This window comes from Oncorhynchus keta, unplaced genomic scaffold (assembly GCF_023373465.1).
Source record: "Oncorhynchus keta strain PuntledgeMale-10-30-2019 unplaced genomic scaffold, Oket_V2 Un_contig_2618_pilon_pilon, whole genome shotgun sequence".
In the NCBI taxonomy this organism is placed as follows: domain Eukaryota; kingdom Metazoa; phylum Chordata; class Actinopteri; order Salmoniformes; family Salmonidae; genus Oncorhynchus; species Oncorhynchus keta.
The window spans coordinates 15,408-32,811 of record NW_026284834.1 but is presented as its reverse complement, the minus strand read 5'-3'; the positions used below and the strand labels follow the sequence as shown (position 1 = coordinate 32,811).

The window sequence follows — 17,404 nt, the reverse complement described above, 5'->3', positions numbered from 1 at the left end:
CGGTATAAACACTACTGTCCCATACCCAGAGGGTTAGGGTTAGAGGACATTCCGGTATAAACACTACTGTCCCATACCCAGAGGGTTAGGGTTAGAGGACATTCCGGTATAAACACTACTGTCCCATACCCAGAGGGTTAGGGTTAGAGGACATTCCGGTATAAACACCACTGTCCCATACCCAGAGGGTTAGGGTTAGAGTTAGGGTTAAAAAAGTATTTAGTCAGCCACCAATTGTGCAAGATCTCCCACTTAAAAAGATGAGAGAGGCCTGTAATTTTCATCACAGGTACACTTCAACTATGACAGACAAAATGAGAGAGAAAAAATCCAGAAAATCACATTGTAGGATTTTTAATTAATTTATTTGCCAATTATTCTGGAAAATAAGTATTTGGTCAATAACAAAAGTTTATCTCAATACTTTGTTATATACCCTCTGTTGGCAATGACAGAGGTCAAACGTTTTCTGTAAGTCTTTACAAGGTTTTCACACACTGTTGCTAGTATTTTGGCCCATTCCTCAATGCAGATCTCCTCTAGAGCAGTGATGTTTTGGGGCTGTTGCTGGGCAACACGGACTTTCAACTCCCTCCAAAGATTTTTTATGGGGATTTTTTATGGGGTTGAGATCTGAAGACTGGCTAGGCCACTCCAGGAGCTTGAAATGCTTCTTATGAAGCCACTCCTTCGTTGCCCGGGCGGTGTGTTTGGGATCATTGTCATGCTGAAAGACCCAGCCACGTTTCATCTTCAATGCCCTTGCTGATGGAAGGAGGTTTTCACTCGAAATCTCACGATACATGATTCTTTCCTTTACACGGATCAGTCATCCTGGTCCCTTTGCAGAAAAACTGCCCCAAAGCATGATGTTTCCACCCCCATGCTTCACAGTGTTCTTTGGATGCAACTCAGCATTCTTTGTCCTCCAAACACGATGAGTTGAGTTTTTACCAAAAAGTTCTAATTTGGTTTGATCTGACCATATAATATTCTCCCAATCTTCTTCTGGATCATCCAAATGCTCTCTAGCAAACTTCAGACGGGCCTGGACATGTACTGGCAGGGGGACACGTCTGGCACTGCAGGATTTGAGTCCCTGGCGGCGTAGTGTGTTACTGATGGTAGGTTTTGTTACTTTGGTCCCAGCTCTCTGCAGGTCATTCACTAGGTCCCCCGTGTGGTTCTGGGATTTTTGCTCACCGTTCTTGTGATCATTTTGACCCCACGGGGTGAGATCTTGCGTGGAGCCCCAGATCGAGGGAGATTATCAGTGGTCTTCTATGTCTTCCATTTCCTAATAATTGCTCCCACAGTTGATTTCTTCAAACCAAGCTGCTTACCTATTGCAGATTCAGTCTTCCCAGCCTGGCGCAGGTCTACAATTTGGTTTCTGGTGTCCTTTGACAGCTCTTTGGTCTTGGCCATAGTGGAGTTTGGAGTGTGACTGTTTGAGGTTGTGGACAGGTGTCTTTTATACTGATAACAAGTTCAAACAGGTGCCATTAATACAGGTAACGAGTGAAGGACAGAGGAGGCTCTTAAAGAAGAAGTTACAGGTCTGTGAGAGACAGAAATCTTGCTTGTTTGTAGGTGACCAAATACTTATTTTCCACCATAATTATTATTATTATTATTATTTTTTTATTTATTTTAATTTTTACCCCTTTTTCTCCCCAATTTCGTGGTATCCAATTGTTGTAGTAGCTACTATCTTGTCTCATCGATACAACTCCCGTACGGGCTCGGGCTCGGGAGAGACGAAGGTTGAAAGTCATGCGTCCTCCGATACACAACCCAACCAAGCCGCACTGCTTCTTAACACAGTGCGCATCCAACCCGGAAGCCAGCCGCACCAATGCGCCGGAGGACACACCGTGCACCTGGCCACCTTGGCTAGCGCACACTGCGCCCAGCCCGCCACAGGAGTCGCTGGTGCGCGATGAGACAAGGACACCCCTACCGACCAAGCCCTCCCTAACCCGGGCGACGCTAGACCACCATTGTGCGTCGCCCCACGGACCTCCCAGTCGCGGCCGGTTATGACAGAGCCTGGGCGCGAACCCAGGGACTCTGATGGCACAGCTGGCGCTGCAGTACAGCGCCCTTAACCACTGCGAGACCCGGGAGGCTTTCCACCATAATTTACAAATAAATTAATTAAAAATCCTACAATGTGATTTTCTGGATTTTTTTTCTCATTTTGTCTGTCATAGTTGAAGTGTACCTATGATGAAAATTACAGGCCTCTCTCATCTTTTTATGTGGGAGAACTTGCACAATTTTTTAAATTTTTTTTATTTCACCTTTATTTAACCAGGTAGGCTAGTTGAGAACAAGTTCTCATTTACAACTGCGACCTGGCCAAGATAAAGCATAGCAGTGTGAACAGACAACACAGAGTTACACATGGAGTAAACAATTAACAAGTGAATAACACAGTAGAAAAAAAAAGAAAAAAAAGACGTTATGGGGATGAGGTATGTAAAATGGGTGGGCTATTTACCGATAGACTATGTACAGCTGCAGCGATCGGTTAGCTGCTCAGATAGCAGATGTTTGAAGTTGGTGAGGGAGATAAAAGTCTCCAACGTCAGCGATTTTTTTGCAATTCGTTCCAGTCACAGGCAGCAGAGAACTGGAACGAAAGGCGGCCAAATGAGGTGTTGGCTTTAGGGATGATCAGTGAGATACACCTGCTGGAGCGCGTGCTACGGATGGGTGTTGCCATCGTGACCAGTGAACTGAGATAAGGCGGAGCTTTACCTAGCATGGACTTGTAGATGACCTGGAGCCAGTGGGTCTGGCGACGAATATGTAGCGAGGGCCAGCCGACTAGAGCATACAAGTCGCAGTGGTGGGTGGTATTAAGGTGCTTTAGTGACAAAACGGATGGCACTGTGATAGACTGCATCCAGTTTGCTGAGTAGAGTATTGGAAGCCATTTTGTAGATGACATCGTCGAGGATCGGTAGGATAGTCAGTTTTATTAGGGTAAGCTTGGCGGCGTGAGTGAAGGAGGCTTTGTTGCGGAATAGAAAGCCGACTCTTGATTTGATTTTCGATTGGAGATGTTTGATATGAGTCTGGAAGGAGAGTTTGCAGTCTAGCCAGACACCTAGGTACTTATAGATGTCCACATATTCAAGGTCGGAACCATCCAGGGTGGTGATGCTAGTCGGGCATGCGGGTGCAGGCAGCGATCGGTTGAAAAGCATGCATTTGGTTTTACTCGCGTTTAAGAGCAGTTGGAGGCCACGGAAGGAGTGCTGTATGGCATTGAAGCTCGTTTGGAGGTTAGTGTTTAAGGGGATGCTGGTATGATGAGGTTGATGTGTTTTCCTGTATGCCAAATAAACCAGATATTGTTGTTGACGGGGAGGCCATGGGGATGTGCTCATTTTGGAAGTGGGCTGCTCAATTGACAGCTACACGTAGTAGGTGCAAGCTGGTGGCGCTGGTATTCAGGAGTCTCGGACACATACACAGGCTTACAGTGCGCTGCCTCCAGATTGCGGGCCTGACAACAACTAGGGCAAAGCAATTGGCTAGGTACTGCTCTTTTCAGCTGTCGTGGGCAGCCTAGCTTTTTGGAAAAGGATCTGCTTTCTGTACCCTTGTGTGCCATGCAGACAGTGACTTTTGAGATGTTTGGATCCTTTTTTTGTAAATTTGATTGGTGGATTCAAATAGTGTTAAAAATGTGTGTGTGTGTGTGTGTGTGTGTGTGTGTGTGTGTGTGTGTGTGTGTGTGTGTGTGTGTGTGTGTGTGTGTGTCAGGCGGCGTTCTCAGAGATCAACCTGGTATCCCATGCCAACGGGTCGTGTAACGTGGACATACAGTTGATCAGGAACGGAACCACAGTGGTGAGGTGAGTTTCCATCCAGAGACCTGCTTGTGTGAGCTGGGTGCAGTTCCTCAGTGTGTGTATGTAGTCTACTACTAAGCACCATCTGAGTGCTCTGAGCCCTTAAATCAAAGGTTATTTATTACACGCCAACATACATACAATACACTCAGGGCAGCTGGGCCATATTGAACACAGCTGTGTTTGTAACTAATGGAGGTCCTATTTTAGATTAAATATAGGCTTCTAGGAATTCTACCCATATTAGAGCGGTAGAAGTACAGTCCAAATATCTGTATTAATATCAGTAATAATTGCAGTCAAAAACTCGGCAAAAAAATAAACGTCCTCGCAGTCAACTGCGTTTATTTGCAGCAAACTTAACATGCGGAAAAAAATATCCCATAACGACAAAGCAAAAACAGGTTTAGAAATTTTACCAAATGTATTACAAATAAAAAACATAATTATCAGATTTACATACAGTTGAAGTCAGAAGTTTACATACACCTTAGCCAAATACATTCAACTACAACATGTTCTGTCAAGATAGAACTGCCAAAGGGGGAGGAATTGCAATCTATATATATATAACCCTACTGCAGAGATAGCCTGCAAAGTTCTGTCATACTTTCCAGGTCTATGCCAAACAGTTCGAGCTTCAATTTTTTTTAAATAAATCTCTCCAGAAATAAGTCTCTCACTGTTGCTGCCTGTTACAGACCACCCTCAGCTCCCAGCTGTGCCCAGGACACAATTTGTGAATTGATCGCCACCCATCTAGCTTCAGAGATTGTTCGGTTAGGTGACCTAAACTGGGATATGCTTAACACCGTCCTACAATCTAAGATCGATGCCCTCAGTCTCACACAAATTATCAAGGAACCCACCAGGTACAACCATAAATCCTAAAAATGTAGACCTAAGAACAGATATAGCCCTTGGTTCACTCCAGACCTGACTGCCCTCGACCAGCACAAAACGTCCTGTGGCGTACTGCACTAGCATCAAATAGTCCCCGCAATATGCACATTTTCAGGGAAGTCAGGAACCAATACATTTGGCTTTTTTGTTAGGAAAGCAAAGGCTAAAAATTTTCAAACAGAAATTTGCATCTTGTAGCTCTAACTCCAAAAAGTTCTGGGACACTGTAAAGTCCATGGAGAATAAGAGCACCTTAAAGAGCTGCAAAACCTGGACCCCTACAAATCAGCTGGGCAAGACAATCTGGGCCCTCCCTTTCTAAAATTATCCGCCGCCATTGTTGCAACCCCTATTACTAGTCTGTTCAACCTCTCGTATCTGACATTTGATTTTGTAAATGATTATATATTTTTAATTATAAGACAACAAAGTCCTGCTCCTTCCCTGACTTTTCCTAAATGTTGGTATTTAACATTGCTTAATTTTGAAATCACTAACAGAAAAGCATTTGGAACCAATTTTCAATGGATAGGTGTTCCGCTAGCAAACCCACCTCGACAACATCCGGTGAAATTGCAGTGCCAAATTCAAAATACAGAAATTAATTCATAAAAAGATACAAGTGTTATACATCGGCTTAAAAATGAACTTCTTGTTAATCCAGCCGCTGTGTCAGATTTCAAAAAGGCTTTACGGGGAAAGCATACAATGAGATTATCTGAGGACAGCGCCCCGCATACAAAAGCATACTAACATTTTCAAGCCAAATGGAGGAGTCACGAAAGTGAGAAATAGAGATAAAACGAATCACTTACCTTTGATAACCTTCATCTGGTTGCAGTCTCAAAAGACCCTGTTAGACAATAAATGTTTGTTTTGTTCAATAAAGTCCCTCTTTATATCCCAAAAACTCTGTTTTTTTTGGCGCGTTTAGTTCAGTAATCCACTGGCTCAAAGGCGGTCACAGCATGCAGACGAATAGTACCTATAAAGTTTGTTGAAACATGTCAAACAAGGTTTATAATTAAGCCTCAGGTTGTCTATTGTCTAAATAATCCATAATATTTCAACCGGACAATAGTGTATTCAATAGAAAGGAAAAACAACGAAGGGCGCGGCAAATTGGTCACGCGCGCAAACCATCTCTGCTTCATTCTACAGTCCACTGACAATGGTCTCATTCTTCCTCATTTTTCAGAAAACAAGCCTGAAACAATGTCTAAAGACTTGACATCTAGTGGAAGCCATAGGAACTGCAATCTGGGTCCTAACCCATTACATACTGTATAGGCATTCAATTGAAAACTACCCACATCAAAAATCCCACTTCTTTGGATGGATTTTCTCAGGTTTTCGCCTGCCATATCAGTTCTGTTATACTGACAGACATTGTTTAAAGAGTTTAAAACTTTAGAGTGTTTTCTATCCAAATCTACCAGTTATATGCATATCCTAGCTTCTGGGCCTGAGTAACGGGCAGTTTACTTTGGACACCTCAGTCATCCAAACTTCCGAATACTGCCTCCTATCTCAAAAGTTAACCCGCTGAGACAATACAATGTAGCTCGTTGGTACCCAACCTGGCGCTAATGTGTCTCTCCTCACTGAATGAATGACAAATGGTTGAATGGGCAATAATTGTGCACATTACTTCAATCAAATTTAAATGAGGCCTAATTGAATGATAAGGAGTGTGAAGAGGATGATTTAATTTAGAACAATAGTGTAATGATCAGTTTGCTATGGCTATTTATCAGCGCTGGCACTCATTTACATTTACATTACATTTAAGTCATTTAGCAGACGCTCTTATCCAGAGCGACTTACAATGTCATACTTACTTACTTACTCATGTTTATAGCAAATTATTTGACCATGCGGGTTGCATGTAGATGTCTTTTTTTATGTTTTACTTTGTAAAAAGAAGCTGTTACAGGGCTGTTTTATTTACTATAACTCTATTACTAGTCAGACTTATCTTTTGGGAAACGAAAACATGCTATGTGTTGCAGTAGACCTTTACAATCATGCTAAACATGTCCTTGACTCTATTCAACTTGATGAGCGAGGGGAAGTCAGCCTGCACAGCCAGCCCATTGAGACTACCAAAACTAATTTCACACATAATAAGAGTTAGCCTATAGACAAGATTAAATTGACAATAGTCTGAGTTACAAAATTATCAGTTTTCAAATTGCACATGAAGAGATAGGCGCCATTTGGAATTGACAGAGCGTCACTTTATCAAATCCTCCTTCAGAGTCACATGCAGGTAAAACATTTGCTATAATATCAGTAAGAGCATATTCTCCCGTTTCTGTGACACGTTCCTTTGTCAAATTGCTCTCAAAATTTGAGAGGTGCAGCTCTATTTCCAAATATCACTTTTTCCAAGAATATCCGCACATGACCACTTGCGTGGCAGCAGTGCTCTAGCTAGTAAGCTAAGCTTACTAACATAATAATCCTAAAATATGCGATTGTTTTTTTAATACATGTTCTTATTTCTACAATGTTTCTTTAGTCCTGCCAAAATTACATTAGAATGTATTTCTTTGTGATAGATTTAACTCTTGCACTAGTGGTTTTTATTTTTTACTTATAGACTTGAGTAACTAATGAAAATGCTATTATGTTCTCTTAAAATGTTTTTTTAGTATTCTAATGTTACTTTAAGATCTTCATAAACACAACCAAATTATTATTCGTCCATATATCAAATATGTTCAGGGAAGCTAGAAACCGTTATACACAGGCAGTTAGAAAAGCCAAGGCTAGCTTTTTCAAGCAGAAATTTGCTTCCTGCAACACTAACTCAAAAAAGATCTGGGACACTGTAAAGTCCATGGAGAATAAGAACACCTCCTCCCAGCTGCCCACTGCACTGAAGATAGGAAACACTGTCACCACTGATAAATCCACCATAATTGAGAATTTCAATAAGCATTTTTCTACGGCTGGCCATGCTTTCCACCTGGCTACTCCTACCCCGGTCAACAGCACTGCACCCCCAACAGCAACTCGCCCAAGCCTTCCCCATTTCTCCTTCTCCCAAATCCATTCAGCTGATGTTCTGAAAGAGCTGAAAATACTGGACCCCTACAAATCTGCCGGGCTAGACAATCTGGACCCTTTCTTTCTAAAATTATCTGCCGAAATTGTTGCCACCCCTATTACTAGCCTGTTCAACCTCTCTTTCGTGTCGTCTGAGATTCCCAAAGATTGGAAAGCAGCTGTGGTCATCCCCCTCTTCAAAGGGGTGACACTCTTGACCCGAACTGCTACAGACCTATATCTATCCTACCATGCCTTTCTAAGGTCTTCGAAAGCCAAGTCAACAAACAGATTACCGACCATTTCGAATCTCACCATACCTTCTCTGCTATGCAATCTGGTTTCAGAGCTGGTCATGGGTGCACCTCAGCCACGCTCAAGGTCTGAAACGATATCTTAACTGCCATCGATAAGAAACATTACTGTGCAGCCGTATTCATTGATCTGGCCAAGGCTTTCGACCCTGTCAATCACCACATCCTCATCGGCAGACTCGACAGCCTTGGTTTCTCAAATGATTGCCTCGCCTGGTTCACCAACTACTTCTCTGATAGAGTTCAGTGTGTCAAATCGGAGGGTCTGCTGTCCGGACCTCTGGCAGTCTCTATGGGGGTGCCACAGGGTTCAATTCTTGGACCGACTCTCTTCTCTGTATACATCAATGAGGTCGCTCTTGCTGCTGGTGAATCTCTGAACCAACTCTACGCAGACGACACCATTCTGTATACTTCCGGCCCTTCTTTGGACACTGTGTTAACAACCCTCCAGGCAAGCTTCAATGCCATACAACTCTCCTTCCGTGGCCTCCAATTGCTCTTAAATACAAGTAAAACTAAATGCATGCTCTTCAACCGATCGCTACCTGCACCTACCCGCCTGTCCAACATCACTACTCTGGACGGCTATGACTTAGAATATGTGGACAACTACAAATACTTAGGTGTCTGGTTAGACTGTAAACTCTCCTTCCAGACCCATATCAAACATCTCCAATCTAAAGTTAAATCTAGAATTGGCTTCCTATTTCGCAACAAAGCATCCTTCACTCATGCTGCCAAACATACCCTTGTAAAACTGACCATCCTACCAATCATCGACTTTGGCGATGTCATTTACAAAATAGCCTCCAATACCCTACTCAACAAATTGGATGCAGTCTATCACAGTGCAATCCGTTTTGTCACCAAAGCCCCATATAATACCCACCATTGCGACCTGTACACTCTCGTTGGCTGGCCCTCGCTTCATACTCGTCGCCAAACCCACTGGCTCCATGTCATCTACAAGACCCTGCTAGGTAAAGTCCCCCCTTATCTCAGCTCGCTGGTCACCATAGCATCTCCCACCTGTAGCACACGCTCCAGCAGGTATATCTCTCTAGTCACCCCCAAAACCAATTCTTTCTTCGGCCGCCTCTCCTTCCAGTTCTCTGCTGCCAATGTTTGGAACGAACTACAAAAATCTCTGAAACTGGAAACACTTATCTCCCTCACTAGCTTTAAGCACCAACTGTCAGAGCATCTTACAGATTACTGCACCTGTACATAGCCCACCTATAATTTAGCCCAAACAACTACCTCTTTCCCTACTGTATTTAATTAATTTATTTATTTTGCTCCTTTGCACCCCATTATTTTTATTTCTACTTTGCACATTCTTCCATTGCAAAACTACCATTCCAGTGTTTTACTTGCTATATTGTATTTATTTTGCCACCATGGCCTTTTTGCCTTTACCTCCCTTCTCACCTCATTTGCTCACATTGTATATAGACTTGTTTAGACTGTATTATTGACTGTATGTTTGTTTTACTCCATGTGTAACTCTGTGTCGTTGTATCTTTATTTTTAATTTTTTTTTATTTTACCTTTATTTAACCAGGCAAGTCAGTTAAGAACACATTCTTATTTTCAGTATCTGTCGAACTGCTTTGCTTTATGTTGGCCAGGTCGCAATTGTAAATGAGAACTTGTTCTCAACTTGCCTACCTGGCTAAATAAAGGTGAAATAAAAAATATAAAAATAGAAAAATAAAAAATGTATTAGACCATTAGAATGTTATTGTGTCATTGGCAGGAAGTGGTGTAGAAAGTTAGTTATTGGTCAACATCTTTCACTAGGACTGTAGAATTCTACAAACCATATACTTGAGTCTATCTAAAGAAATAACTATTATATTTTTTCATGGATATATTTCCACTAATATTTCTCTCATGCAATTCGTCCATTACAATTGTTTATGTACTATTTATGAAGCGGGTTGACATGCATCTCATGCATATGCTAAAGGAGATGCCCAGGAAACATTCACAACGTTGCAGACGTATAAACTGAAAGGCCAGAACGTCAACATTGTGTCCGTGATCCGCTGAAGTCTCTCAGAGTGTTTGGTGCGTAAAGGACAAATGCGGCCATTGTTTCTCTCTTTCCTTCTAAGAAGCCACCAGTCCCGGTTGATATATTATCGAATAGATGTTTGAAAAACACCTTGAGGATTGATTATAAACAACATTTGCCATGTTTCTGTCGATATTATGGAGCTAATTTGGAATATATTTTGGCGTTGTAGTGACCGCAATTTCCGGTCGATGGTCTCACAAGGGGTCTGAGGATCTCATCTCGGTACCTAATAGCAGTCAGGCTACCTCTGGCGAGCACATGGAGGGCTGTGCGGCCCCCCAAAGAAATGCCACCCCACACCATGACTGACCCACCACCAAACCGGTCATGCTGGAGGATGTTGCAGGCAGCAGAACGTTCTCCACAGCGTCTCCAGACTGTGTCACGTGCTCAGTGTGAACCTGCTTTCATCTGTGAAGAGCACAGGGTGCCAGTGGCGAATTTGCCAATCTTGGTGTTCCCTGGCAAATGCCAAACGTCCTACACGGTGTTGGACTGTAAGCACAACCCCCACCTGTGGACATCGGGCCCTCATACCACCCTCATGGAGTCTGTTCCTGACCGTTTGAGCAGAAACATGCACATTTGTGGCCTGCTGGAGGTCATTTTGCAGGGCTCTGGCAGTGCTCCTCCTGCTCCTCCTTGCACAAAGGCGGAGGTAGCGGTCCTGCTGCTGGGTTGTTGCCCTCCTACGGCCTCCTCCACGTCTCCTGATGTACTGGCCTGTCTCCTGGTAGCGCCTCCATGCTCTGGACACTACGCTGACAGACACAGCAAACCTTCTTGCCACAGCTTGCATTGATGTCCCATCCTGGATGAGCTGCACTACCTGAGACACTTGTGTGTTGTAGACTCCGTCTCATGCTACCACTAGAGTGAAAGCACCGCCAGCATTCAAAAGTGACCAAAACATCAGCCAGGAAGCATAGGAACTGAGAAGTGGTCTGTGGTTACCACCTGCAGAACCACTCCTTTATTGGGGGTGTCTTGCTAATTGCCTATAATTTCCACCTGTTGTCTATTCCATTTGCACAACAGCATGTGACATTTATTGTCAATCAGTGTTGCTTCCTAAGTGGACAGTTTGATTTCACAGAAGTGTGATTGACTTGGAGTTACATTGTGTTGTTTAATTAATAAGGATAGGGGGCAGCATTTCCACTTTTGGATAAATAGCGTGCACAATTTCAACTTCCTGCTACTCATGCCAGGAATATATTATATGCATATGATTAGTAGGTGTGGATAGAAAACACTCTGAAGTTTCTAAAACTGGTTCAATCATGTCTGTGACTATAACAGAACTTATGTAGCAGGCAAAACCCTGAGGAAAAACTATTCAGATTATTATTATTATTTTTGCCTCTGACCATTCCCTCAGTTGTATTTGACAAGGGATATTTGATAGGGACCATTTTACAGTTCCTACGACTTCCACGGGATGTCACCAGTCTTTGGAATTGGGTTGGAGTTAATCATTGGTGCAATGAAGAAGAGGCACATCCTGGAACAACGTTACACTGTTGAAAGTTACGCAAGAGGGAAAAAGGGGCATGTTTTGTTTACTTGCTCTATTGAATACAGATTGCCCCGTCTACAATTTGATTGATTAATAATGTTTAAAAATACCTAAAGTTGTATTACAAAAGTAGTTTGAAATATTTTGGCAAAGTTTATAGGCAACTTTTGAAATGTTTTGTAGTGACGTTGTGTTTTGGCAAGCTGTTTTTTTCTGGATCAAACCTGCTTTATAAATGGACATTTTGGGTATACATGGACAGAATTATTCGGAAAAAAAGGACCAATTGTGATGTTTATGGGACATATTGGAGTGCCAACAAAGAAGCTCGTCAAAGGTAATGCATGTTATATATTTTATTTCAGCGTTTTGTGTAGCGCCTGCTACGCTAGTTATTTTGTTTACAACTGGTTCAGGTGGGTGCATGCTATCAGATAATAGCTTCTCATGCTTTCGCCAAAAAGCATTTTTCAAATCTGACATGTTGGCTGGATTCACAACGAGTGTAGCTTTAATTGCGTATCCTGCATGTGTGATTTAATGAAAGTTTGAGTTTTATCACATTTTATTTGAATTTGGCGCTATGCATTTCCCGAGGCCATTGGCCATTTTAGACGCTAGCGTCTCACTATCCCCAAGAGAGTTAACCTCAGTCTACCAATACCGGATCCGGGTTCGTGACTACGGCTCAAGATCATTAGCATAACGCACAATGCGAAAAAATATTCCTAAAAATATTTAACCTCCACACATTAACAAGTAAAATAGCTCAAATGAAAGATAAACAAGTTGTTTATCTACCCAGCAAGTCAGATTTCTAAAATGTTTTACGGCGAAAACATAGCACATATTTATGTCAAACCACCACCATAGACATAGCTCATTTACATAGCCAAGTAGGAAAAAATATGCAATCAACAAACGCAGGATTAAAAGAAAAATCATTTCACTAACCTTTTGAAATCTTCATCAGATGACAGTAATATAACATGTTACACAGTACATTCATTTTTTTTTCAATAATCTGCAATATATATCCATAAATCTCTGTTTACAATGATGCATCGTTCAAAAAATGCTACTAAAATGTCAGGAGAAATGCCGATAGCTCCGGCAGATAACGTCAGCTAACAAGGAATACACATCATAAACTTTGACTAAATATGCATGTTTTACATATGTATAGGAAGATACACTTCTTCTAAATGCAATCGCTGTGTTACATTTATTTTTAACGTTACAGGTTGCGTTCACTAGGCTATACTAGGAGTCAGCGCTCCAAAAGTAGCATTATCGCTCCTCTATCTTGGAGTCGACAGAAACCCAAATTTACCACATAAATATTCCCTTACCTTTGCTGTTCTTCCATCAAAAGACCTGGAAGGGATTATACTTACCAAACCAGCGTTTAGTTTTGCAGTCTGTGTCTTTCGGTTCTCAAAATAGCCACATTTAGGTCGAAATGTAGGCAAAATTCAAGTGGATGCGCACCAAAACGTCGAAATTACATATGTCGAGTAAACTTGTCAAACTATGTTCATAATTAAGCTTTAACATGTTATAAAGGTGCACAGAAATCTTGACGACGAACAGAAACACACACGTCGTTTAATCGATCCTGAAGAAAATACATCACCCGGCCAGAGCGCGCGTAACAGTCACCTTTTTTTTCGCTTGGCCGAGAGCCGGCGCGCGATTCTCACAATGAGAAGCCCCATTGAAAGCAGGCTTCGCGCTGAACACGTACAGACTGTTCCCAGAGCGGTAGCTGTTTGGGAAGTGCGTGTGAGATGACGTCAAAGTTGGGCCAACTTTTTCCATGACAAGAGAGCATTTGGGAGAATGCATGCCCTGAGATTTCTGCTTTACATAGAGACAAAATTTAAACGGTTTTAGAAGCTTTAGAGTGTTTTCTATTCGATAATATTTATATATATATATAATATATATGCATATATTAGCAATTTTGGGGAAAAATATTTTCAGTTTACTATGGGCACGCACTTTCTCCAACAGGGGCAGTATAGAGCAAGAGTTCTAAGAGGTTAAGCTAATAAAATGTTAAAGTTTATTATAAAGTGTAATTAATAAGTTAGACACTCACCGGACAACTTTGGAAGGTACTGTAGTTAGCTAGATATCTGTTGGAAAATGGAAACCAAGCTTTTTCTAATCCTCTTGATTGGTCAATGGTTACTGGTCTTGGAGCTCATGTGTTCACCAGAAGTGGATATTGGTGAACTGTTTGCCACTAGCGGCCATACAGTGCCATCTAAATTGTTCCGACCACTTGACTTTTTCCACATTTTGTTAGGCTACAGCCTTATTCTAAAATGTATTAAAACATTTGTTCCCTTCCTTAATCTACACACAATACCCCATAATGACTAAGCAAAAACGTTTTTTTTAAAGAAATGTTAGCAAATGTATAACAAATCCAACTAAAATATCACATTTACATATGTATTCAGACCCTTTACTCAGTACATTGTAGAAGCACTTTTGCCACAATTACAGCCTCAAGTCTTCTTGGCGATGACGCTAAAAGCTTGGCACACCTGTATTTAGGGAGTATCTACCATTCTTTACTGCAGATCCTCTCAAGCGCTGTCAGCTTGGATGGGGAGTGTGGCTGCACAGCTATTTTCAAGTATCTCCAGAGATCTTGCATCGGATTCAAGTCCAGTCTGACCACTCAACGACATTCAGAGACCTGTCCCAAAGCCACTCCTGTTGGAAGGTAAACCTTAGCCCCAATCTGGAGGTCCTGAGCACTCTGGAGCAGGTTTTCATAAAGGATCTCTCTGCATCCCCACAGCATGATGCTGCCACCACCATGCTTCACTGTAGGGATGGTGTCAGGTTGTCTTCCAGACGAGACGCTTGACGTTCACGCCATAGAGTTCATTCTTTGTTTCATCACACCAGAGAATCTTGTTTCACATGGTCTGAGAGTCTTCAGGTGCCGTTTGGCAAACTTCAAGCCGGTTGTCATGTGCCTTTTACTGAGGAGTAGCTTCCGTCTGGCCACTCTGCCATAAAGACCTAATTGGTGAAGGCTGCAGAGGTGGTTGTCCTTTTGGAAGGTTCTCCCATCTCCACAGAGGAACTAGAGCTCTGTCAGACTGACCATTGTGTTCTTGGTCACCTCCCTGACCAAGGCCCTTCTCCCCTGATTGTTCAGTTTGGCTGGGCGACCAGCTCTAGGAAGAGTCTTGGTAGTTCCAAACCTCTTCCATTTAAGAATGATGGAGGCCATTTTCATCTTGGGGACCTTGAATGATGCAGAAATGTTTTGGTGCCCTTCCCCACATCTGTCTCTCGATGCCATCCTGTCTCGGAGCGCTACAGACAAATCCTTTCAACCTCATGGCTTTGTTTTTCATCTGACATGCACTGTCAACTGTGGGACCTTAAATAGACAGATGTGTGCATTTCCAAATCATGTCCAATCCATTTAATTTCCCACAGGTGGACTCCAATCAAGTTGTTCAAACCTCTCAAGGATGATCAATGGAAACAGGATACACCTGAGCTCAATTTCGAGTCTCATAGCAAAGGGTGTGAATACTTATGGTCCTTCTGTGGCTCAGTTGGTAGAGCATGGCGCTTGTAACGCCAGGGTAGTGGGTTCGATTCCCGGGACCACCCATACGTAGAATGCATGCACACATGACTGTAAGTCGCTTTGGATAAAAGCGTCAGCTAAATGGCATATATTATTATTATATTATATTATTATTATTATTATATATATTACTTATGTAAATAAGGTATTTATGTTTTTTCTTTTTGCACAAAAAAAAAATGTTTTGCTTTGTCATTATGGGGTATTATGTGTAGATTGCTGAGGAAATAGTTTTGTCTAATCTATTTTAGAATAAGGCTGTAACGTAAAAAAAAAATTGGAAAAAGTCATGGGGTCTAAATACTTTCGAAAGGCTCTCTAGATGTTTCTGCCTCAGGTTTGCCACAGATTCAAATAGGATCTTGAGAGAATTATCTGTCAGAAAAAAACTTTTGTGAACTGTTTGCCACTAGTGGCAATAAATATTTTTGTTGCCAAATGTTTGCCGACGATTCACCACCAGTAACACATTCATTTTTCTAAGGGCACCCAGGCTGTATGCTTTCCAGGATATTACCTCAGCAGAGTTTTAATGTCTCAGATTGATCACTTCAGACCCTGTTTCTGAATGTGATCAAATCACATATGTTCTACCCTCCCATGTCATTCAAGCCTGATTTTGTCCTCTAACCCTCTCAGGTCCTTCAAGCCTGACTTTGTCCTCTAACCCTCTCAGGTCCTTCAAGCCTGACTTTGTCCTCTAATCCTCTCAGGTCCATTAAACCTGACTTTGTCTTGATGAGGCAGCATGCCTATAGCATGGCCCACAATGAGGATTTCAGGAACATGATCATCGGCCTGCAGTACGCAGGAGTCCCCAGCATCAACTCACTGGAATCCATCTACAGCCTCTGTGACAAGCCCTGGGCGGTGAGACACACACATACACAGGGGGTGGTAAGGCTATACAGTGGGGAAATAGGCTCCTCTATTAAACACAGAGCCTGACATTTTTACAACTGGCTTTTAAGTTGACCTTATAACTCAGCACAGCATTGATTTAATGTTGGATGTGAATGGACCAGATCACTGTAGCAGCACCATCAGCACAATAACCTGTTTTATAATAGTACTTCCCATCATAGTGCCCCAGCCAGCTAACAGATAATCATTTAGAGAATTATTTGCCTCATATGTTCCTCCAGTTACAGCTTTATCTGAACATTTACCAAGTGTCTGGAGGAGAGTCCTGTAAATAATTTGGCTCATCAGTTCCTCTACAGATTTATCTGAACATTTACCAAGTGTCTGGAGGAGAGTCCTGTAAATAATTTGGCTCATCAGTTCCTCTACAGGTTTATCTGAACATTGACCAGGTGTCTGGAGGAGAGACCTCTAGATTTATTTGCCTCATATGTTCCTCCAGTTACAGCTTTATCTGAACATTGACCAGGTGTCTGGAGGAGAGTCCTGTAAATAATTTGGCTCATCAGTTCCTCGACAGCTTTATCTGAACATTGACCAGGTGTCTGGAGGAGAGACCTCTAGATTTATTGGCCTCATATGTTCCTCTAGTTACAACTTTTCTTTACATTTACCCGGTGTCTGGAGGAAAAGTCTGTAGGATTTTGGTTCAGCTGCCATGTCTTCTTCAGTCCTAGTCCAGGCCTAATCACTAGTCCCATGCCACCTCTACTAACTGTCTCCTGTACTCCTCCACTAGTTTGCCCAGCTGATCGCCACCTGTAAGAAACTAGGCCCTGACAAGTTCCCTCTGATCGACCAGACCTTCTACCCAAACCACAAGGACATGGTAAGAAAGACTTAACGACCTATCTAGCTAAATACCTATCTGTACACAAACCACAAGAGCTACCTATCTGCTTAACTACCTGTCTACCTAATTATCTATATACAGTGGGGCAAAAAATTATTTAGTCAGCCACCAATTGTGCAAGTTCTCCCACTTAAAAAGATGAGAGATGCCTGTAATTTTCATCATAGGTACACTTCAACTATGACAGACAAAATGAGAAAAAAAATCCAGAAAATCACATTGTAGGATTTTTAATGAATTTATTTGCAAATTAT

At 42.1% G+C, this 17,404-nt stretch overlaps 1 protein-coding gene across 1 annotated transcript in view; it reads left to right on the top strand.

The window, feature by feature from the left end:
- Positions 1 to 17,126, top strand: part of LOC118375891 (synapsin-2-like) — a gene marked incomplete at its 3' end in the record, with an annotated part of 60,308 nt that extends 43,182 nt beyond the window's left edge. The window contains exons 3-5 of the mRNA XM_052506386.1: positions 3,781 to 3,872; positions 16,087 to 16,243; positions 17,037 to 17,126. Of these exons, the coding sequence (XP_052362346.1) occupies positions 3,781 to 3,872; positions 16,087 to 16,243; positions 17,037 to 17,126 (339 nt within the window). The remainder of the gene's footprint in view (positions 1 to 3,780; positions 3,873 to 16,086; positions 16,244 to 17,036) is intronic.
- Between the last annotated feature and the right edge of the window lie 278 nt (positions 17,127 to 17,404).